The sequence below is a fragment of the Uloborus diversus genome, chromosome 8 (genome assembly GCF_026930045.1).
Source record: "Uloborus diversus isolate 005 chromosome 8, Udiv.v.3.1, whole genome shotgun sequence".
Classification (NCBI taxonomy): Eukaryota; Metazoa; Arthropoda; class Arachnida; order Araneae; family Uloboridae; genus Uloborus; species Uloborus diversus.
In genome coordinates, this window is record NC_072738.1 from 102,064,949 (window position 1) to 102,090,857 (window position 25,909).

At 35.6% G+C, this 25,909-nt stretch overlaps 1 protein-coding gene across 4 annotated transcripts in view; it reads right to left on the reverse strand.

The window, feature by feature from the left end:
- Nucleotides 1-25,909, reverse strand: part of LOC129228277 (NAD kinase-like) — a 137,905-nt gene that overhangs the window by 32,389 nt on the left and 79,607 nt on the right. For 3 of the 4 annotated variants that reach the window (XM_054862946.1, XM_054862948.1, XM_054862945.1), the window contains one exon: nt 7,208-7,291. In XM_054862946.1, the coding sequence (XP_054718921.1) occupies nt 7,208-7,291 (84 nt within the window). Of the gene's footprint in view, nt 1-7,207; nt 7,292-9,183; nt 9,406-25,909 lie in introns of those variants that run through there. The other variant, XM_054862947.1, reaches the window with a different exon arrangement.

Here is a 25,909-nt window from a genome sequence, read left to right on the forward strand (position 1 = left end):
CAAAAATAAATAAATAAATAAAAATAAAAAAACAAATAAATAAATAAATAAAAATAAAAAAACAAATAAATAAATAAATAGAAAATATAAATTTTGTAGTTACTGATTTTTACCTGTTCACGGAAATATATTTTGAGCAAGATCAATATTAGTTTTAAATTGCTTTGACTTAGCCCTAAACAGGCAACATCAAAAATATCATTACCGTAGTAGTCATTACTATGGTGCTTTGGAAAGACGGAAATAGTGTTAAGATACATGATGATGAGTTTGATTTTTTTTAAATACCTAACTCTTTATTTAATTTGAGTTCAACTATTCAGCGGTTGACCGTTTCCATGTTTCTGGTTATCATTACCAAGTTCTCAAATATTATTACATGGTTTCTTGTCTGTCATTCCTATATACCATTGATGAAAGCTTGCTAAGTTAATTAAAGCTATAATTAAAGAGAACAATAGCTGCAGGTATTTTTCCTATAAAAGTGGACATTGCATTGGCACTAAAAAATTGCAAATTAAACCAATATTTTTTATTTATTTTTAATGTCTGTTTATCTGAGAATGATGTCGCATACGTACAAAGCTCTTGATTATTAACTGTACTATTTTAAATGCCCCTAAATATCAACTAGTTTTTGTGGATTATCCGTACATCTAAAAAAATTAAATTTTGATTTTTTTCTCTTAAATGTGCTATTAGTAACTCCCTTTTTCGTTCAAAGAGATGAACATTTCTTACGAAAAAACGATCCTGATGGAGGAAAGGAAAAAGAAAGAGAAGTTAATATTCATAAAAGAAGTCGGTCGATAGATCAATAGTTTTTTTAAGTGTCTTAAACACCATTTCAATATTAAAAGTGACATGACAATTTCTTTGAAATAGAAAATTTGTAGATCAAAGTTACTTTGAATGACTAGACTTACAAGTCATTCAAAGACTACGCCGTATTCATTCACTAAGGCGTAAATAGGTTTCAGCTGTTTTAAGGAAATTAACTTACTTTATTTTATAGCTTGTTTACAAACAACATAGTCATAATATGGAGAAATAATTGATCATTTTTTATTTTTGCTGTTTCAGGACAGATTTATCATCATCTCGAAACTAAAAATAAATCAAAATTATTTTGATTGTGAATGAATACCAAATTCCTTCATCCATAAAAGCTTTTACTTCTGAATTTTACTAGCAACACACACAGAAGCTACATGTTCTTTCTTACTCTTTAAAGACGAGTTTTGCACTTATGCCTAGATTTTTTTAAAACACCACTGATAGGCTAAAGGTACTTGTACAACGCTAACCAATATGTGTTGTAATATAATAATCCTAAGTACCTATTCTTTCATCCAAAATTACAATTACTGATAGGAACATCCAATCAGAAAGCATTCCATCATATCGCATTGACAGGTTTCAAAACACAAGCCTCATTTTAATGTGAAAACCAATTAAAATATTTTATCAAATAACCGAAATATCTATGCAGCCCAGCCAAATTTCTTACATAATCCGTAATCCATCACTTCTGTTATCTTAAAAGCTGCCATTCCAAAAAAGATAACAGACGAAAATGACTGATAAGACAAGGTGCTTCAGCCGGGATAACCAAGATTATCAATCTTAAGTGTATGCCTCTCTGAGGAATCTGTGGTAGGTATGCGCTATCGTTCAAAGGCTCTTCACTTTCTGTAATGCGTAGTCTCTTAATTTAATCCATCACTTTTTGGAATTGGCTTTCAAAATAACGAAATAGCCGAGTCAGCTTGTTGTTTATCAGTGTGATGACTATCATTAGCGTTACATTTATATTAAGGTATTAAGTTCCAAAAAATGCATTTGAAATTTTTTTGTCCTGCAGCAGACAGGAATTTAAAGGAAAAAAAAAGATGTTGAATTGGCCACTTGCAATGTGAAACTGCGGAGAGAAATAATATTTTCTCTACGTGGTTAGCACTGCGTAACCTAAGATTGAGAAATCTACAGCGTGTTTGTAAATGTTGTGTTTTGCACTGATTAAAAAATTTTGTTTAAAAAAACTTTTTCAGATGTAGGGGAGAGGAGGGAGGATTGGGACACTTTTCACATAAATGATTCTTATTCATAATCCTCTACTTATTCATTAAATGCAAAAGCTCACATAATAAACTTGCATATTATAACTACATTTTAAAAATATACACAATGTTTAAACATTTTATTATTTTCACACTTGACTAATTACAAATTTCAAGAATTTCGTCGCATTCCTCCCTCCTGGATGGGAGGAGTGGGACATGAGTATGGGAGGATTGGGACACATTTGAAAATTACAGAAAAATTAGCGAATGTCATAATTAGAAAGGTCCACATTAAAGGAAAAACAAGACTGCTCTACTGGTCCCATCAACCAATTGTGGTGGCGGTAATTTCATGATAATATCTGTTTTATCTATAATGCTACAGTCATCCTGTTGAGGAAAATTAAAATTTCCTTTCATGTCCTTTCTCATAAATTTTTGCATTGTAGCTTTCAGTATCATAAATGCTCCCCACCCTTGCAACATAGTAAACAATTGACCGTTTGGTAAGGAATTTGACAAGCGCAAATTCATTTTCTCCTATGTTTGGTTTGACCTCCATCCAGTCAATCTCTTGTGCTATTTCCACGTCATCATGCATATGAGGATAAAATATTTCTTCATCTGAAGTGTCGTGTAATGAAATTGACCCTTCACTAACACTGGATTCATCTTTAAACTCAAATGTTTTTTTAACTTTTAGTTTTTTTGCATACAGGTTTTTGTTGATGCTTTTTTTTTTTCTAGTCTGGCAGCTTCTGCTTCTTCAATTTCTATCTTCTCTGGGGTATCTGTCAATATCTTTGTTCGTCCTTTCTTCTTTCCTTTATTTTTCTTCAGGGGATTCCTGGGTTCTGCTTTGGGAAATGGCCGTATGTCTGCAGGACTAAGCAACAAAATATGAGATGAGGATGGCATGCTAACAACGATATTAACAGGATTGTCAGGTGGGTTAGATGGTGAAGGAAGACAACTACTGTTATTATCATTATTTACCGGCAAGGGATGGTCTGTAACATACGATGTCAAAAACTCTTCATCTTCAAACGGCTCGCTGTTAAATGGATATATTCCAGGTTTTTTTAAACCCGGAAGTAATATTTTTTGGTGTGAATGATGCATGGTAGGAAATCCCAACAATCTTTGCTGTGTGGTAGATGTTAATAGTTTTTCTCGGATTGTTTATCAATCAATCATTGAAAGCTGCATTATAACGGCTTTTAAATGAGGAATATACCGATATATATAGTGATTGAAGCCTATGACTGCAATGAGGCGGAAACGTTAACATAAAAACACCATTGTTTCTTGCCTTGTTGATTATTTCAACTGTAACATGGCTGTCATGGTTGTCCAGTGTTAACAAAATTGGATTATCTTTTGAACTGTTGGTTTGGTTAATTATATGGCTCAGTGCCTTTGAAAAGATTTCTGCTCACAAGGGGGAGGAGAGGTCAAAAATTGATAAAAACATGATTACGTAATATTTGAACAGCCCCTTTACAGAAGGGACATATTTATGGTGTATGTCCCATTCCTCCCTTTTCGGAGTGTCCCATTCCACTCAATACACATTGCTTCTAAAAAATAACTTGTCATATAAACCATGCAGGTTTTATGCTTAATTAAATTGCAGATTAGCACACATTATACCCTTAAGATTACAATGATAATATATTATGTTAGTTTTACAAATTACATAAATAAAGAAATAAAACTAAAAATAGATTAGAATATTACTTTGGAGGTGAGAAATTTAACTTTTTCCAACTATTAACTGAAACTTCCTGCTGGATAAACTGCAAGTATGAAACAAAAAGAAGCTATAAACAGGTCCTCTAGTGGTCAACCTGACAATAAAATAAAGTGATTTATTTTGCCATAATTTTAGCTGTCCCACTCCTCCCACTGTCCCATTCCTCCCTCCTCTCCCCTATACATAATTTCTTTTAATTTTAATCTCAAAAAAGGTTTTTTCTTAGGTGCAGTATTATTCAAAACATATTACCCTCTATCTTAAAAGAACTAAGCAACAAATAGAAATATGGCAATAAAATGAACACTTGATTGAAAACTGAAATTTTCACTGCTTGTAGAACCGACCGAAGAAAAGTCAAGACCACGCCAAATAACAAAATAAAATAGTCTGCAAACAAGCAGTATAAAAAATGCTGTCCCTAACTTTTGCTAAAATCATAAATTTGCAAACATTTTTTGAGTAGAATGTGTTGCCATCTCCATTCGGGTGACGCATGATTGTGCGACATGCGACCAGCGAGTCGGTCTAGAATGGTATATATTAGATGTTCTCAGAGCTACAGAAGAAGAAGTGTACCAGTACAAGTGTATTAACACTAATGTACTAAAAAATTATCCTCGTATATATATATAATAGCCAATAATCGAGTAACGCTCCTGATGTCATCAACAATGAAACTCGCGCCACGGCATGATAATTTGATAATATGTTTTGGTAATGTTAGACATACAAGGAAATGTTTCATTTTGACAAGGCTGAACTGTATCTGGTAACTTAACTGTTTCACTGGTAAGACTGTCATTTCAAAGGAATGAAGAAACGAAAAAATGGTCAACAATGAACGCTATCTACTGGAGCTTAGGGTTCATCCAATGGAGCTGGGGTTAACAAAATTTTAATTATCAAAATATCACCAAACAGGCAATGGCTTCGTTCAAATGTAGAAGCAATTTTCACCCGTCATATCTTGACTGGAGATATTGATAGTTATGAAATAATGATCAAAATAAAGAAATTTATACAAATCTGGAGGTTTATTTTTATTTTTATTAATAAAAGTTCTTTATTAGCACAAGACTTTATAAACCTTTCGCTTTTTCCGCTGATAGCATGTATTTATGCATATATGTGTAAGAATTTTTATGCTTTTCGTAAACATCTAAAAATATCCCTGGTAAAAGACGTATAAACGAAAGCGATTCAAGGAAGAAATTACAGGCAATTACACGGCTAGTTTATTATAACTGTCAATAAACGTAGAACCGTCACCGATCTATATTACAGCCCTGGTTCTTGTCATGAAGACAACAAGTGGTAGATGAGTGATTTGTGGAATTTGAGACATGAGCGATGAATAGAAAAATCACGTTGAACGATGATGCCTGATAAAAATTGCTATTTCACTGTCCAAATTAAAGGTTATTAGTCGTATTTAGAAAATAAGTTTTCATTTTGTCGACCACGGTTTTCCATCCAGTCATAATTTTTTACACCTAACTTTTCATTTAAAAATATAAGCTGGAGACCTTTATTTTAATGGTTAATGGGGTCGTTTCCAAAATTTTAAAAGTATCTTTTTCTGAAAGAGCATGTTTAAAAACATAGGATCTAACTATTTTTTAAGTAATTTGTTTAAGTTTAATATTTTAAAAAAATTACTTAAATCGGTGAGATTTCATTGTTTACATTTCTTGCCGATGACATCACAAATGATGAAAAGCCATTCTGTGTCGCCATTCACAGAGCAAAATATTTAATTCACATCTTTACTCACGTGCATTGGCAACGATATGGTTGATAGCAAGCATAGAGCGAAATTTTAATTCGCTTCTTGATCACTAAACGTGGAAACGCGGTACGAAGATGCGCCAAAGAGCATCATTTGTGACGTCATCAAGACCACGCCTTGTTTGAAAAATCGGACAGTTAAAAAAATTACTAAAAAAATAACTGTTGGGAAAATGAAAGAATTTTCTGGGTCCATGTTTTTTTTTTTTGGCTTATTCTATCAATTTCAGTGACTAAAAGTACTACTTTTGACTGAAAGAAGCAACCCCATTCCTGTATTTCATTTCGCCGAGTGCTAGTAAAAATAGGCATCTGTTCACATGCAAGCATTAAATAGCTTGGAAATTTTCTCACCAGTTTTGAAAAGTAGGTGGTTTTTAATAACTTTTCGTTTACTTATTCTTAGTTTTTTCAGTAAACATCTGACGGTTTGAGATACATCGTAACAAATGCACAAGTGTCGTAAAATTTAGAAGTTGATTGCTTTACCTACGCAATATGAACTATTTAACAATTGCACCAGAACAGAAAATTTTGGCAACTGAAACAAAAAATCAAGGTGCAAATGAAGCCGACTTCGCATCTTAACTTCGAACCCTGTATGGCATAAACAACGAATGGGGAACCTGTTAATTTCCTTATTTTTTTAACCAGTCATCTAAAAATAGAATTCGACCATGGGGCTCATTCGGGCTATTAGGCTCTTAGTATTTCTTTGGCTTGAAATTAAGTACCACATCAAATGCATTTATCTTGTATAACACTTGGTGTTTAGATATAGATCGTAAATGAAGTAGTTTGAATGAAAAAGCATTTCAAAATTTTTATGACGGAAATAGGTGAAGTGAGAAAAATTCTCACGAGCAAGTTACACATTTTGACGCGGTTTTTGGAAGGTTAAAAGATTTCTTGTGTGTTTAGCCCCTACAGACCTGGTGTCTGGTATACCGAACATGAAATTTGAACAGCAGCTAATCATTTAATAATGATTAAATTACTTGATTTTATTTGTGATTGACTTTTTGCATTTTACTTATTTTATTATCCATACAAGATTTTCTTGTTTTGGGATTGGCAACACCCCCAAATAAGGACTGGGAGATTGGGATTGGAACTTTTTTTCAACTAGGAATTCTAGTCGCAGAAAGGTCAGGTTTTTTCTTTAGTATATAATCTTTTATTTACCATTTCAAAAGCTTATATTATGTTTTATTATTAGTTGGAGAACATTTTACAATGAAGGTTGCATGATGTTTCATGTTTCTTTTTTTTAACTAAAATATTTTTTTCTAAATTTATGTCCGATATATTTAAAATATCATAACTCTTTTATCTTTTACCTTGGAATTTTGTTTATAAGATACTCTTCGCCATAGAACTCCATCTAAAGAGTAAAAAAAAAAATCTAATCTATTATAATTCTGACTGAATGGGTTAGAAACAACCACAGGGGAGGGGGGGGGGGGCAAATTTTTTCAGACAACGTGATAGGCTATGCATGACAATGTTCTAAATATATGGGATTACATATAGAACTTTTTTCACACAAGAATATTTTCAATACTCATAAAGAGGGTAAAGTTAGCAAATGACTTACATTACCATGGCTGAATTTTTCATGATCCGGCCGCACGGTCCGAACTGGCATATAGGACTCGGGGCATTTAAAGACCTTGTGCGCCTAGAAAAAGAAGAACATTGGAATTAAAAACTAGTGATTTCTTTAATAATGAATAAAAATATGCGCAATGAACCGCAAAGGAAAAAAACCCACATAAATGAACAGAACCGGGAGTATTGGGCACAACGTCATTTTTAGTAGCTAGCGCAACCAGAATATTATTTCAATAAGTACCGGCAGAGAGACCCATTCTCCATTCTCCTCCCACCCCGCCCCTGCCCGAAAAAGACAATGGGCACACTCAAAAGTTATGAGGCCCCGATGGGTACCTCAGGAGGGAGGGGGGAGGAGTATTTTGCAGAGAGCTTGGAGGCATAGCAATCGTTTTGCAAACTGTATGGAGATTAATACGCTATTCTGTCAAAAGCATCATGACACTTTCAAATATTGACATTTTTTGCTAACGAATTACATGCAATATGCCAACAGCCCGGTTATTCCATCCAGAGACTACAGTTTTGACCTTGTTATAGCAGGGGTGCCAACCCCCTAAGGCAAATGCGTACCCCCCTGAATATCACGAAGGCCCCCAAAGCAAGAGCTCCCCCCAAAAGAAAAAATACAATTCAAAACAACCCCCCTAAAAATTTCAATGGCGCAGACTGCGTTATGACGCCCCCTCCCCCTACGTGGGCACCTCTGGTTACAGAATCATCAGTCTGTAATAGGGAATAACAGAGCTGCAGGCAGATGTCATCTCATTGAAGCTGAGAGTGCTGCTGGTAGAGAGAACAAACTGGTAGATAAAGTAGCTTTACTGTTTATTACTCAAACTTGGCTTTCAATTTACGAGTTGAACCACATCATGTCTGCGGACTCTCGCTTTTGAGATGAATTTTCTACCTCCAGTTCGGTATATCCCTGTTCCAGACTGATGAGTCCATAACAAGGATGAAACTGCAGTCTTTGGAAGGGATCACCGGGCTGTTGGTATATTGCATGTAGTTCTGCCTTAATCCTGGCTTAGGGGCGGTAACTCACTGCTTATTACAGGACGAATTATTTGGTAACTTTTATAATTTTAAATGTTATGCTTTTTAGCTCACACTTTGCAGTAAAAATTAAAACCACGCTTGTATTTAAGGAACCAACAACAACGTTAAGTAGTCCTGTACCGAAAAAAATCAGCAGAAGAGGTGCAAAGTTTACACATTAGCTCATTTGCTATGCACAAATATTCTAACAAAGTTCGAAAAAAAAGAAAAAAAAAACACTCATATTTACGAAGACATCAGCGTTGTTTTGAAGAATGCCAATTCACTTCCAATTTGTTGACTGTTGCACGACGCTTTGTGCCTAACTTTCAGAAAACTTCGCAGGATAACACAGAACTACAGTCGGACCCCGATTTAACGAATTCATTGGGACCGAAACTTTTATACATTAAATCGGGGTTATTCGTAATATCGGGGTGTGAAAAAAAAAGTAAAAAAAAAACTGAACTTACCTTGTCTAAAGGCCGTAAAAATCAACTGCTCGAAAATATCCATGATTAGAAAGTGTTAATTTTACTTTACAATTTAACTTTGTGTATTACATGCAACATACCGGCACAGCAGCCCGATTATTACATCCAGAGTCCATAACAAAGACGAAACTGCGATCTCTGGATGTGATAACCGGGCTGTCGGTATGAATTGCATACAAATCACTTTCTCAATATATCCAACTGTTTCCACTTCCCCTTGAAGTATAATTAGCACTGTGGGGAGAAGTGAAATAATTAAGTGCTGCACTCATCATAGCAATTCCACTTCACTTAAATGCTGGCTCTCATTCACATCGAGAACTTAGACCCGCGGAAGCCCGAGGATTAGTTGTCCAAGGATCGGATCAAGCTCGAGGATTGAACCCAGGGATCAAAAAGAGTTACTCGCTAATCTTCAACTTACCCTTGATCGGAATGCAGGGGGCAGAGTCCATTAGTCGCTGCTGACACACATATGATGTCATACGCCGGCGTCTTTGACGAATTGATATTCATAATCGGAGACAAATCATGAGCTACCCTTGATTTTTATTTCCTCAAATCCAAGGCACCGCCGACATCATGGCCCCGAGCTTATACCGTCCGAACGCGCGATTCTCGGCCGAATGCCGACATAGCAGAGAACCATTCGAGCCTTACGATGTTGTTCTACTAAACCAGCAGGCCATGGCAAGGTGTGACGTAAGGATGGAGGGGGTGGAGACAAGGAATATTGTTCGCGAAAGATAACGGGAAGGAAACGCGGAATATTTAGTTATTTTTCTTTGAAAACAATCCCGAGATAATTATATTCCAGAATGCGTTTTTAATTTCTAAAGCTTACGTAAGAGCGGAGGGAGCCATTCTATGGATTCAACAGCAAGTGCAATTTCAATGTGAGAATTAGAAGGTAAAATTAACAAAAGCGAAGAAGTAATTGCGATTCGGAAGAAGAAAACATGCTCTGCAAGGAGGTCATAAGTGTAAATCCAGCGCAATACCGGCTTAGGAATCTTGTGGATGAATTTACAACGGTAAACATTGTTATTTCGCTGGTTATACTTCCTTGATTTCAATTTGGAGAATCTTTTTAGATTTTTGATTTACTTAATTGTCTGTACATCAGGTCGAATATTTTGCATTCCAAAGAAGACGAATAACGAAACATGAACAGGTTAAAAAGACGATTGCAAGTTTATCTATCAAAAAACGTTGAAATATTTTCTCTACATAATAATTTTAAATAAAAGTTTCTTTCTAGAAAAAAAAATTTTTTTCAATGCACTAATTTACGGTTATAATTAATTACAGTAATCCTTTAAGTTTATGAAAAACAAAGCAAACACTTATTGGGGTGTATCGAAAAAAAAAAACGTTTTTTAGAAATTCAAAATATGAAGTTGATAAAAATTGCTCCTACAAACCCACATGCACTACAAAAACTTTTATTCAAATCAAGATTTATTTAGGCATGCCGCACAAGGCCAGTTTATAATTTTCTGCAAAAAAAATAAACAAATAAATAAAATAAATAAAAATATACATTTTTTTATAACTATTGAATTTAAATAATAATAATAATAAAGTTGACTGATGTAAAGGTTGAAGTCAAACATTATTGTCAAAAAAAATTAGTTTTTATGGAATATTTAGGTTACCCGCCCAAATAAGGACTTTTTAAAGTTTTCATTATAAACAAATTATTTACATTGAGAGGAATAAAAAATGCTTTTGACACTATTCCTGCTGGTTCTTATTTAAAATGACCTCCTGAACCCAAATAGGACTTCCGTTTACCCCCATCACCCAACACTTTTTTAAAATAGAGCTTCACTATTTTTTTCAGTTTTCGACAATTTCATTGCCATTATTTCGACTTGGAAGTTAACAGTGCAATTGAATTACCGTTAACATTCCTCTGAAGAGCTAGAAAGATGAAACATTTAAAAAAAATGTATAAAAGAGAAAGACTCGTGGGAATGGAGAGGGGGGGGGGGTCCCCTTAAAATATTTTTTAAACCATTAAATACAATCTGTTTTTCTGGGATTTTTTCGCTTTTTTTTCAACTTATTTTTTTGGAAAGCATCGACCTCACTTGTATGACTTCTAAATTCAAAAATTTGTTGCAAAAAAAAAAAAAAAAAAAAATATTGGAAGCGTTAATTGTTGTTTGAATCGCACTATAGATTTTCAGTGAAGAAACTGACATTCACAGATATAATTAAGATAGAAAATGTAATTAAATGAGTTTATAACGCAGCATTAATATTGTAACGGATTCGGTGCGACTTCCACTTTCTTGAAATGAAGACACAGTTCTTGATAAAAACACAGGAAATTTATTTACACTATGTACAGGAAAGATCTTCAACAACTGCTAAATTATTCATCAGCAATTAAGCAATTATCACACAACACCGTAAACTCAACGTTTACACACGTATTTACTTCCAAATACGAAAACAACACAGCGAAATGCCTCGCTATAAACAGAGCAAAATGCTCTCCGTTTGAAATCTGAATCGAAACTAACTGTTTATCCATCGCTAACAGCTTAAATACACCGAAAAGAAATTTCTCAAATATTCCACACGCTTCTGTAAAGTAGTAGACCGTTATCAATGAAAAGAAAGAAAATAGGGGTCGTATAATTTAGCCGAATGAAAAAGGGGTTGTATATTCATTACGGGAAATTATTTACAGGTTACGTTCCTACAATAATTACTATTTACAGAATTTGTAACATTGCCCCCTTCCTAAGGACTGCACGTCCCGGGCAGTACAATCCCCAGAAAGGGTGCCAAACTTCTATCACAAGTTTACAAATACACACATTAAATAATAACCAATAATGCATAGGAAACACAATAATAACAAGAAATATTACTAAACATTAAAAGCAAAAAAAAAAAAAAAATTATCTACAACTTTTATGTTATCAACCATGGTTGTTTACGTAATACTCATGAACTATGGCCATAGTATGGGGCTAACCGATCATAATGTACAACCCTAGGTTTTGCATTAGGTGATTTTTGGATCCTCACTACGACGTCATTCAGTCGGTTAAGGACTTTGTAGGGTCCATCCCAATGCGACTGCAATTTGGGTGACAGACCTTTCCGTCGGATGGGATTCCATAACCAAACCTTGTCGCCTTCGTTGAATTCATGTCCAGTAGACCTTGTGTCGTATCGGGTCTTCATCTTCTCCGCCGCGATGTTGATTCGCTCTCGAGCGAAGTTATGAACGTCTTCCAACCGGGCCTGGAGATCCTGGATGTACTCCTCAGGCGATGCAGGCGCATCCGGAGGACGACCGAAGACGAGATCACAAGGTAGCCGAAGCTCTCGTCCGAAGAGCATCTGAGATGGGGCATATCCGGTAGTCTCGTGGACAGCACTGCGGTAGGCCAGCAGGAACAAAGGTAGCTTCTTGTCCCAATCCTGTTGATTTCTGGATACCATAAGTGAGAGATTATTCAGGATTGTGCGGTTAAATCTCTCCACCATGCCGTCCGATTGTGGGTGTAGTGGTGTTGTCCTAGTTTTCTCAATTCCAAGAATTTGACATAGGCCCTTAAACACAGCAGAGATGAAATTCCTCCCTTGATCGGAATGAATCTGCAAAGGTGTTCCATATCTCGAGATCCAATGTTGGACTAGAGTCTCTGCTACGGTGGTAGCCTCTTGATCAGGAATGGGATATGCTTCCGGCCATTTGGTGAAGTAGTCGATGGAAACAAGAATGTATTTGTTCCCATCAGCAGTTCTTGGTAGAGGACCCAGGATGTCGATCCCAATTCGTTCGAAAGGAGCTCCAACGTTGTACAGATGTAGCTTCCCTCTGCTTCTCTTCTTCGGTCCTTTACGAGCAGCACAGGCGTCACAAGAATGGCACCACTTCTCCACGTCATCCTTCGCCTTGCTCCAGAAGAAGCGTTCCCGAACTTTATTGAGGGTTTTCAAGACACCAAAATGTCCTCCAGTCGCACTACTATGTATTTCTTTCAGAACATCTGAAATCCTTGATCGGGGAAGTAGTAACTGCCACCTAGATGTTTTGCCGTCGTCAGATTCCCATTTTCGGTGTAGCACGCCGTTCCGTAAATGGAGCGAGTTCCATAAAGCCAAGTATCTTTTTGTTGCAGGACTGAAGATGGAAACGTCCTGCCAGCTAGGTCGCCGACTGTCACTTTCCATGAACTCCAAAATTGGTTTTATGTCGGGGTCTTCAAGCTGATCTTTTCGAACTTGGTCGTCACTCCATGGATCAGGTTCTGATGATATTGGAGTCACTGTCACCTGATAGGCGGTAGGGCTAGTCGTTCCATACTGTTTCTCGATTCGGGAACAATAGTGGCAGTTCTCAGGACAGGGTCTCCTTGATAAAGCGTCAGCATTACCGTGAGATAACCCTTTTCGATGCTTGATCTCCATGTCATATTCCTGGAGCCGCTGTATCCATCTGGCTATCTGGCCTTCCGGATTCCTGAAGTTCAAAAGCCAAGTTAACGAGGCATGATCTGTCCGAAGCAGAAATTTTCGGCCGTAGAGGTAATGATGGAAGTGTTCTACAGCTTTCACTATGGCCAGTAACTCCTTTCTGGTGACGCAGTAATTTCGCTCCGACTTTGATAAGCATTTGCTCCAGTAAGCGATGACATGTTCATTTCCGTCAATTTCTTGGGATAAAACAGCTCCGATGCCCTCGTTGCTCGCATCAGTGTCCAGGATAAAGGATTTTTCAGGCTGAGGATAGGCGAGGATAGGCGTTGATGTTAAAGCCTCCTTCAGTCGTAGAAATGCAGCTTCGCATTCTTTGGACCATTCAAACTTTTGCTTGCTCTCCGTCAGCTTATGCAAAGGTCGTGCGATGTTGGAAAAACCCTTTACAAACTTCCTGTAGTACGTGCAGAGCCCCAGGAAACTTCGCAGCTGATGGATGTTTTCGGGACGACTCCAACTCCTGACCGCAGATACCTTTTCTGGATCGGTTTGTACACCTTCAGAAGAGATGACGTGACCAAGGTAGTTCACTTCCCGGCGGAACAAATTACATTTGGACGGGCTTAACTTCAGATTGGCTTCCTTAAGCTTTTGCAGCACCTTCCTAAGATTTGCCAGATGTTCTTCGAAGCTGCGTCCCACGATGATGATATCGTCTAAGTAGACCAGACAGGATTCGTAAGAGAGTCCTCTTAACACTGTCTCCATAAGACGCTCGAACGTAGCTGGTGCATTGCAGAGGCCGAAGGGCATCACTTTAAACTGCCATAAGCCTTGTCCAGTTGTAAACGCTGTCTTCCCTCGGTCCTCAGGGTGTATCTCAACCTGCCAGTAGCCGCTCTTCAAGTCCAGGGTCGAAAACCACTTGTGTCCGGAAAGAGTGTCCAAGGTGTCGTCTATTCGTGGAAGAGGGTAGCTGTCTTTCTTGGTGATTTCATTCAGCCGTCGGTAATCGACACAAAATCTGGTGGAGCCATCTTTCTTTCGGACCAAGACGATGGGAGAGGCCCAAGGACTGGATGAAGGTTCGATTACATCATTCTCCTTCATCTCTTTCAGGAGGGTCTCAACCTCTTCCTTCTTGGCGAACGGTAGTCGTCTTGGATGCTGTTTAATAGGGGGGTGTTCTCCAGTGTAGATCCTATGCTGCGTTAAATTCGTACGGCCAACATCCTCCGATGTAGATGAAAACAGATGCTTGAAGTCATCCACCAATTGTTCCGCAGCAGTTCTTTGATCTTTCGATAATGGCGCACTCCCAATTAACTTCGACGTCAAGGACTCAGAAGACACAGTCTCGGGGGAATTGATTCTTCTAATGATGCAGTTTACTGGAGTACAAGTTGCCAACACTTCACCTTTTCGGATATTCCTTGGCCTTTCACTCACGTTGGCGACTCTCACAGGAATTACATGCTTAGAAAGGTCTACAAGCGTAGATGCTACCAGCACTCCTTTTAGGTTATTGCTTAGGTTAGGGTATTCAATGAATCCAAATCGAAAACTATTGCTTTCTTCAAGGGAGCCAGGTATTAATGATTCTGACCTTGAGGGAATCGATAAATCTGTTTAGCTATTATTTGATGAGCGGATTTTACATCACTTTCTGCAGGGAAAACGGCTATGTCTTCTCTCATCGAGTGCAGCTCATTAGTCTTGAAGTCGAGAGTGAAGTCATATTTCTTCAAAAAGTCCAATCCGAGAATGAAGGGGTCCGTGATATTAGCGACGAATGCCGTATGATGGTAGGTGGCATTCCCAAACACTATTTCCAAGTCCACTTTACCGTCAATCTCAATTTTGTCACCTGTCACAGTCTGGAGACTTACGCGTGGCGATGTCCACAGCAGTTTCAATCCAAATTCACGAGCCACATCTGTCCTAATGATTGTCACATTGGCTCCAGTGTCAACAATCAGTCTGCAGGGGTTCCCATTTACATGTGCGTAAATGAAAAGTCCATCACTGCCACTACTAGAAGAGGAAATCTGCAGAGCTTTAGTGGTGGTGATTTCCTTCCCTCGCGTAGCTTGGCGAGCCGGACAACTCCTTCGCAGGTGTCCTTCACTACCGCATTTCCAGCACTTCTGCTCTTGTTTCTTTTGGGCTGTTATGCTGCTCAAATGTCTTATCAAGTCACCGAGTTGTCTCTCAAGTTCAGCGAGGTGGGACGACCTGGAATCAGACTCATCAGCTTCCTGAGTCCGGATTAGATGGCGATCCACACGGGTTGCTTCTTGGGCGGCCTCGTATCTCATCGCATACACAACGGCAGAATTCAAGTCTTTGACATCCGCCATCCGTAGAGCTTTCTGGATTTCCGGATCTCGAACCCCGTCGATGTAGTAGTCGAGTGCCAGGTTGTCTCGGACATCCGCAGGGCAGTCGTAAAAAGCAAGATGAGACAATCTCTCGACGTCCGCCGCTAGCTCTTGCAGGGTTTCCCCGGTTTTCTGGAAACGGGACTTCAACTGGAGTCGGCTGAAATCTTTCTGGCACTTCTCACCGAAGCGAAGCTCCAACGCAGATGTGAGGGCGGCGAAATCCAGGCGCTGGCTGTCCGGAAGGGTCTGAAGAATGTCCGCTGCGTCACCTCTCAGGGATGCTGCAAGATGGCAGGCCTTGGTAGCAGAGTCCCATCCGTTCGCTTCCGCCACTATCATGAATTGGGTCTTGTATACCTGCCACGAACTTTTCCCATCAAATGTGGCCAGTTTAATGGACGGTCGAGCAACAGATGTGGGAGCGCCAAACTGGACAGAGCTGCTTTCCGCGGTCGCCAATCTCCGTTCCATGTCTTTAATTATTTCTTCCTTAAATGAAGTAAATTTCTTGTCTTCTTCTTCCAACTTATTTTCCACACTGGCGATACGCTCTTCCACAGTATCAAATTTTTCTTCCAGAGCATCAACTTTATCTCCCATGGCGGTTAGTTGATTCTCCATCATGGTTTTCATCGACGTTAGGTCACTTTTTATTTCATTTTGACTTGTAGTAATTTTAGCAGTTAAATCACTATTTAACTGTTCCTGGTTAGTCGCCAATTCATTTTTTAATTGCTCTTGATTAGCTGCCATATCATTTTTTAATTGTTCTTGATTAGCTGCCATATCATTTTTTAATTGTTCTTGATTAGCTGTAAAACTTGCAGTCAAGTCACTTTTTAATTGTTCTTGATTAGCCGCCATATCACTCTTCACAGAGTTGATTGCATCAAGCAGTTGTTTTAATTGTTCATCCATTGCGCGAGTAATCACCATAAAAATAAAGTCCAAACTTAAAAAGTCTTTATGAAAAAATGTCCAAAGTCACACTTACTGCAAGAAAGTCCAGAAGAAGCCCCACGTTGGGCGCCAAATTGTAACGGATTCGGTGCGACTTCCACTTTCTTGAAATGAAGACACAGTTCTTGATAAAAACACAGGAAATTTATTTACACTATGTACAGGAAAGATCTTCAACAACTGCTAAATTATTCATCAGCAATTAAGCAATTATCACACAACACCGTAAACTCAACGTTTACACTGTATTTACTTCCAAATACGAAAACAACACAGCGAAATGCCTCGCTATAAACAGAGCAAAATGCTCTCCGTTCGAAATCTGAATCGAAACTAACTGTTTATCCATCGCTAACGGCTTAAATACACCGAAAAGAAATTTCTCAAATATTCCACACGCTTCTGTAAAGTAGTAGACCGTTATCAATGAAAAGAAAGAAAATAGGGGTCGTATAATTTAGCCGAATGAAAAAGGGGTTGTATATTCATTACGGGAAACTATTTACAGGTTACGTTCCTACAATAATTACTATTTACAGAATTTGTAACAATATCATATTTATATGTCTGGTTCTTGTGTTGAGTTTTCATATTAAGATCTTTTAATAATAGGCAGCTAGGTAGTAAAATTTTGTTACAGTATAATCATAAAAAAACCCAAATATTTTTTATTTATAGAGGAACGCAAAACTTATACAAAAATTGTTGATTATTGAACAAATTTTAAAATCAAAAATTATATACGTACATATAAAAAAGTTAATACAGTACTTTTAGTGGAAAAAATGTAATTGTAAAAAATTCTTATTAGCAGTACATACACGAACTGAACATGCAAACAACAAAAACAATAATATAAATATACATCAATTCTATTATCATGATAAAACAAGCAGAAACTCAAAAAAAAAAAAAAAAAGACAAGACAATGAAACATCAGATGACCCCAAATGTGTGATGATTTACACACGGTTAGAAAACCACAACCGTAGTTCTTGAAAGTCAATTAAATAAGCCATTTACCAATAAAGTGCCAGGTTTATTGCCAGTTTTATGCAATCGCTGCAACTTAAATACGGTCTTGGGGGACTGCAGCTGTAACTTAGAATAAAACTTTATTAATCCCACCCTATGAATTGCAATTGCATTTTTAAAGATATTTTTGCTAAGATAAAAATATATGTTTATATCTAAAGATTTTTTTTTTTTTTTTTGAGCAATCACGATTGCTTATTGTTCTCATTAGACCGTCTTTGATGTCCGTGCCTTTTTCAACCCTCACCGTCACCTGCAGATGAGACTCTGTCACCCGGTAGCCGCTCCTCTGGTCGGTGGCGTCCATGCCCTACACACATGCATGTTCATACACACTCACACACATACACACACTCGCATTTACACACATACACACGCGCCAACGTGCATACACACAAGTCTACGCACACACAAAATCCTACACATACACAACTAATACACACGTCTCCGTTCAAGAGGAGAGGTAGGCTTGGAGGGACAGAAGTCGTTTCTAGAAACAAGTGAGTGGAGTAGTAACCAATGAGTAGGGTCCTGCCGCAACTCGTGATTGCGAAAAACATAATTTGAATTCAAATTAATTGTTTTCCTTTTTTTTCATCTCTGCTCGTTAGTTGAATTTCGCAATTACCTGTTTTAAAGCACGAACTATTTTTGTTGCGTCCGTTTCTAGTCAAATTTCTTCCAAGACTCGCTCTTATAAGAGAATTATTTTTCAATTAAAAAAATGGAGTTTTTTTCTGTAAAGAAACTGAATTTTCATTTTATAGACATCAAAATTCGTTGATAACTTTAATTTAGATAAATTTAATAATTTCAATTGTTTAGAAATAACTTCAATCATGTTCTTACGAGCTAAATTTTGTTATTGCTTATTTTCAAGAATTAAATTATTGAATTTATTCGCTTTTTGCATTTAAAACTATATTTCATTTCCCCCTACGCTTACAAGTTTAATTCATTTGTTGCAAAAACAAAAGAAAAAAATCATATTTTCTATTTAAATACTGTATTTCTTGATCTTCAATTCTATAAAATAGTAAATAAAACAGTTTATCTAGCAAATTAATAATAATAATGAAAAAATAAAAGTAAAAGTTATGTAATAATGATAGTAGGTAACAATTGTAAACAAATACTAATAATAATAGTAAATTAATAATAATAGCAATAGTAAATAAATATTAACAGTAATAACTTTAATTTGTTTCTGACAAATTAAAGTTGCCGCAATCAAGGAATACAGCGAGTTGAGTAATCCGTGTATCTAAAAGATATTATTTTTCATAAATTTCTTTCTATCCTTCTAAAGTTTTTATTTATAGCAAAAAATCATGGAAAATGAAGCAATAATCAAAAAATAAATTTTATTTTTGTCATCTATCTTACTTTAGTGTTATTGCACGAACACTTGTTTTTCGTTGAAGAAAGGTTTTTTTTTTTTTTTTTTGCTTCAAATTTCAATATTGATTTTCGTGAGAAATCAAAAACGCGTTTCTTCATGTATTTCTTTAATATTTTTTTGTACTGCCATTGACCTGCCCAAGCAGCACTGGTAATACAATTTAATATTCTAGAACGTCAGCTCTAAAAGCATGCAGAAGTCTAACATTTTTTCTTAACAGAAGCATTTCTCTTCGAAATTGCAGGAAAAAAAATGAAAAATTCATAACTGTCAATTATTATTTGCTAAATGCAGTTTTAGAACTAGAATTTGCAAAATGAAGCTTGATATTATTCTCTTTCCTCCTTACCATTATTCTTTATTTCACGTAAATGGAAATATTTCTAGTAAAGCTCATCAATAAATATTTTATAGCGTTGGATCCATATTTCCTTCACAAACACCTGCGTGCTACTGTAATCCGTGACATATGATATGTTCTATGGACGTCATTTTCTTTTCAGTTCATTTCTCTCTTCGTTTATTCTTCGTTCAATGTCGGCTCGTTTCACAACCTAACTAAGCATTTTGTTATTCCTTTTTTTTTTTTTGGCTATCTTACGTTCGTCATAAAACCCTAATTTCATCGTTTTAGACAAAAAAATATTTATTGTTTTTTAACCTACTTTCCAGCAAAAGATTTCGAAAAAAGAATTCGCTACTCCAGAGCTCGAATACGCTACCTTGTGGTGATTTACAAAATTAAAGAAAAAGGTAAAACATTGCGTTCCACGTGTGTCTGTTTAAACATAGGCAGTTTGTTATGAGTATTTATTAACGCATTGCATGAAATTATCAACGAATATGCTCGTCTATTCGATGCATTTTTTTTTCTTGAAAGAGGATAACGTTATACCAGGTAAATGTTTTTTATTGTTTGTGTGAACATGTAAGAATATGGGGTTTTTTTTTAAATCTTAAGCTCGAAAGAAGGATTTGATGGCATTAGCAGAAGAACAATGGCTTTCGTCTCCGCCTAGTTTAAAAATAATTAATTTAACTAACCTTATTTTACTGCAGCATTTAGTTGGAATGGACAGTATGCAAAATATTTTTTTGTATTATCATAGAACGAAATGAAGAATGTTTAACGCTGAGAATTTTCATCGCCAAAATAGTGCGATTATAGTTTAGGGTTAAAGTATTAGTATTGTGCGAGCAAAGAACCCTTCGCGAGATTTCGCATTATCAGTTGTAAACCATTTATTTTTTATCGTGTGTAAATTAAAGTGGTAGAAAGTTTACAAAATTCGGTAAGTTTAGAGAAATAATAGAAGATCAAGTAAAAAGAAAACTACCATTATGTATCCGTGAGAATTTTAATGATGTTGCATGACAGAATTAAATCATAATTCGGAAATTGGAAACATACGAAAAAGAAAAAATTAAAATTAGCCAATTCGGCAATTTGAGAAATAACTTAGCTACAAATGTAAAACAATCAGCTCTAGCCAAACAAGACAAAGAAGTATCATTTTCCACTTTTGATAACATTGGTAAACAAAGGTTTTGTTACATGAAACATTTATAGTGTTCTTATGGCCACAATGAAAATGTAGCGCCATCAAGAATTGATAAATATAGAATTAAACATGAGGGAATGGCTGCTTACAACTACGAAATTTGCATTAATTTCTAACGTTTAGTAATGAACGTTTAGTAATTCTCATTTCCTTCTATGTAGGCCAGAATATCAAAAAGACTTCAAAAATTAATTTTAAAAGAACAAAACAAAAAGGTCATGCGTACAAACAAAAATTACTAGGCTTATTAGCATTTTCTACGCTGCGGCGTGCGTTTGTTTTACCTTTTTCATCCGCCATTAGATGGTGGCTGCAGTGCCCCCTATAGTTTGTTGGAGCTGCGAATGAAGACAAGAAAGATGGCTTCATTGTACGTCAAAAATGTATTAAGCAGTTAAGTTTTTAACTTTTGAATTTTTATTTAACAGTAGAGACTTCAGGTGCGGGAAATGTACGTCGGTCTGCCCCCCCTCCCCCCAATCACTTTAGTCAAAATAGTCAGGATCGGAAAAACTTTTTTTTTTTGTATAATTTTCTCTGCCACGACACTTTATAGTACCATATTTAAAAAAATAAAAAAATAACTAAACAAAAATAAATCGAGCTCAAGAATATTTAACATTAATGCGTATAAAGAAGTTTCAGTTAAACATAAACCCCACACTGGTAGGCGGATTTGCTTCGAACAAACTTTGCTCAAAAAAAAAGGGTTCAAAAGAGATTCTCTTTGAGTTGACTATTTAAGTGTATCTTTTGAATAGGTCAAAAATTTTCTAACATGAGAGTAGACGGAAGTATTTCAGGCATTATTTTTGAATTAAATCAAATTTTCAGCACAAAGGTATTTTTTGTTTATACGTCATTATTTTTGAATACCTAAAAATTCAGAAAATCTAAACATATTTTTGTTTTTTGTTTCAAAAAATAGGGGAAAAAAGTTATTTATAAAACTCGAAGTGCTATTTCAAGAAAAAAAAAAAGCTAACGCCGGCAAAAAGTAGCGTTTGATTGACTGAATCAAATGAAGTGAATCTAAAGCGGGAGAAGGCTGCAAATGAGAATTTACTTTAGTCATAAAAGATTATTCGCGATTCAAGTAAACTATAAGAAGCAAATAATTCAAGTTAACTATAGGAGTCGATGCAGTCTCAGGCAAATGACTGCTGTAAGAAGTAAAACAAAAACCGCCCATTTAACATGTTCAATGGGGTCGTTTCCAGAATTTTAAAAGTATTTTTTTCTGAAAGAGCATGATTAAAAACATAGGATCTGACCATTTTTTAAATAATTTGTTTAAGTTTAATATTTTTAAAAAATTAAAACGGCGCGCTTTCAGTGTTTATGCTTCTGTCCGATGACATCACAAATGATGAAATGCCATTCTGTGTTGCCATTCACAGGGCAAAATATTTAATTCGCATCTTTACTCACGTGCATTGGCAACGATATGGTTGATAGCAAGCGTAGAGCGCAATATTCAATTAGCTTCTTGATCACCATAACGTGGAATCGCGGCAGAAAGATGCGGCAAAGTGCATCATTTGTGACGTCATCAAGACCACGCCTTATTTCAAAAATCGGACATTTAAAAAAAATAGATAAAATATAACTGTTGGGGAAATAAAAGTATTTTCTGGGTCTATGTTTTTTTTTTTTTTTTTTTTTTTTGCTCATTCTATCAATTTCAGTGAAGAAAGTACTACTTTTGACTGAAGGAAACAACCCCATTGAACATCTGCCTTGTCCACGTCAACTTGCAATGTTTTACCTCTTTCGCTAAATCACCGCAAGGTGGTGTATCCAAGCTCTAGAACAGCGAATTGACAAGCATTTTTATTTTCCAAAGGAATTTTAAAACAGCTATTTTCCAATTTTGCTTTTGGCAACGATTAAAAAAAGTAGCAGCAAAAATTCTTTGCACTAAAATCTAAGCCAGTGGTTGGAAGTAGCGCGCTACAAGTAGCGACGCTACTGTAGTAGCTACATTCTTTAGTAGTTTGTAGTGTAGCGCACTACTTTTAAAAAAAAGTAGAGTAGTGAGTAGTTCGCTACAAAAAAAAGTAGTTTGTAGCGATTTCTAGAAACTACTTTTGAATAAAGTTAAGAAAAAAATACGCGATTTTTGACGAATTTGACTAGTGCAAGTCTTACGCGAGTAAAACTTGCACCTATCAGATTCGCAAGACTAAAAAATAAGAGCTGACCTCTGACATATTATTTTGACGCTATATGTTGTATCTGTTTGACGCCATTAGTTTGTTTGGCATAGAAACTTTCACATTTTCCCAATATTCGCCTTGAATAGAGCATGGCTTAGAAAGAAAGAAACGATTTTTTTCCGTTTCATGCAAACTTTGCCCGTTAAGCAAAAAGCTTTCGGTATCAATACTATTTGCACATGCAGTCGAACATCAAATTACGCGAGGGATGCGTTTCAAACTTTAGATAAACATTATGTGAAATTATATTTCATCAACTTCATATTTAGAAAGAAAAAAATGCGGAGCGGCGATTTGTACGTTAACAATCTGATGTTTCGACTAGTACGGTGAACTTTGGCTTTCAGTGATGCTAAAGGGGAATTCCATTCATGAAACTAATATTTAGTACCCAAGAAAGAAGGTGATATAAGCCCTGCGCTTCCGCTCCGAAAATTTTCGTGTTGCGGGTGAGGAATTCGCGTCAGCTGCAGAATGCGTTTCTCGAGTAAAACTCGCTATATAGACATTTCGCGTTAGTCGAATTGCGTTGTAGCCAAGAGTCCACTGTTGTTAAAAATTGCACATTGAAGTAAAGTAAGCATTTTTAGTTATGTTTCATGTTTCGGATAATTAGTAGCACCGTTTGGGATATTTTTCCTTTTTTTTTCTTTTTCACTGATCGAGTGTTGATATATTAACATATTAAAAGTCAACTATTAAATGTTGTGAGTTTTTGAGGTTATTTGTTAAAATTGAAAAATGCTTTTATTTCATTTTATAAGGGTCGTAAGAAAAGAGATGGTGTCCAGGTCCGGAACCCTAGCTTGAAGCTCAAAAGCAATTAATTCCTACGAAATATATATTCCTTTAAATTAACTCATATAATGAAAATTAAAGTTTTTCTCTTTTGTTTAAAAGATGCTTTTCACCATCTAAATCAATTTCATGTGTATGTATGTCTATGTAAAATTTAAACCAAATTATGACTAGATTTATCTCAATTTCAATAGCCGAGTTACACTTCTTGAATGAAATACTATTTACTGTCAGGGAAAGGATTAAAAATTTGAAGGTTGAATTCCTTCCACTTTTAAAGAGGGTTGACCGGATTGGACCCAATTGGGTTGGACCTAATGGTTTTTTTTTTTTTTTTTTTTTGAAAAAACCCATTATTTAGCCCATTTTTGAGTTTTTTAAATTTTCTGAGGAGTTTTTAAAAAAATAATTTAAATACATTCACAATTTAAACTTCTTTTTTATTTGTTCTTCCCCACAGACAATGGACATAAAAAAATGAATTTTGAACTTTAATAGTATTTCTCAACTCTTAATGGCATTAAAAAATACTTCAAACGTTTTATAGAAATAAATAACTCAAATTATCTTGTCTAAGTCCTGTCACGTCTGATTTTCTCAATATTTGTAGATTGTACAGAGGAAACTACTCTAGCTAAAAGGCTTTCATTTGAATTATTTTCTGCAAACCAACACGTCACAAATCTCGAATAAACAAGGTATATTTTTTAGAAATTAACACGTGTTTCAAAAGGTCGGACAAAAAACAGAATAGGATTTACAGTATTTTTTTCATTATCTTACGAAAAAAAGTTTAATATTTCTTACTCTGTACACAGAAGTAGAAAAAGGGTTTTAAACTACTTGAGGTTCTACAGTAGCTTGCATGACAAAATGAAATACAATTAAGTAAAATTTAAAAAAATGTAGTAATTAAAAACGAACGAACAATAGATTTTATCTCTCGAAAAATAACTTTGCCTTAACTGTTGATAATCATGAAAACTAAAAAATCTGAAACTTCACCATTCTTGGGTTTTGTCGTCTTTTATATTTTTCTTCAGAAAACGATGAATTTTCCAGCTTTTTTACTCCAAGACATTTTTTGTGCTTTGTCCATGTACTTACGCTCCAACATGCTACAAGTACCCACATTTTTCCCTTAAAAAAGACAAAAAAAAAAAAAACACATTTCTTTTAAAAAACCCAGCTTTAGTTGTTTTTTTTTGGGGGGGGGGGTATTTAAAAAAACCCTGGGTCCATGGGCTTTTTTGTAAAAAAACCCGGGTTTTTGCCAACCCTGCTTTTAAATCCTTTCTTGCAGGGAATATTTGTGCAAATGGTAAAAAAATGTTTGGATTGAAGAATCGTTTCAGTAAAGGAAAGAAAGAATAAATAATTTATAGCAATATTCCATGTTCAAGTGAGCCAGTATATCAATCTGAACAATTTTTAATTTTTTTTCATTCAATCCTCAAATGGCGTGTATGTGTATGTTATTTATTTATTTATTTATTTTTTTAAAAAGTAGCGAAGTAGTGACTACATTTCAAAAGTAGTTTGTAGTTGCTACATTATGAAAAAAGTAGTTGTAGTTGTAGTTAACTACATTTGAACTAAAGTAGTTGTAGTTCGCTACAAAAAAAATGTAGTTTTTCCAACCACTGATCTAAGCTTTTAAGTGGTTCTTTTTTGGGGGCAGATATAGAAAAAATTAAATAAATAAATATTTAAAAAACAAAGAATTTTGTTTTAACGTTCGGAGGGAGAAACTGGTGTAAGAAGTTTACTACATTTTATTCTCATTTTGTAATTCATTTCTTCGAAGCAGATTTTAAACCTCTTATTCACACATAGGTTGCATTCGATGAGCGACCGTAGCTCACCGGTTTACATAATGACTCAAATAATGAAGTCACCTCTGATGCTTTAGCATTAGCTGACGTCCTAGCTGTCACGTGATCAATCGACTGGTCGCTACCGGTTGAGCTCGTCAAACGTAAGCATAGTGTTTTAATTCTATTGACATATGAAGGGTTCGGGGCAAGAATGTGATATGCCACATGATGTGACATTTTCAGAAGGCCAGTTTCCAACTTATAAAAAATACTTATAGGATTTTTCCAAAGTATTATGCATTCTATATTCTGCAATACTAAAACCAGATATGTTTTTCTCTAAATGACATAATTCATTGTCCCGTTTATTTCAATTTTAGTTATGAGAAACAAAGAGTTAGATCGAAAAGTCACTCCTTGTGAATTGTTACATTTTTGCCCCGAGGCCTTCATATTTATTTTCATTTAGCTTTGTTACTTTGAACTTTCTTTTATTTTTAAAGCAGCCGATGTCTAAATAAAAC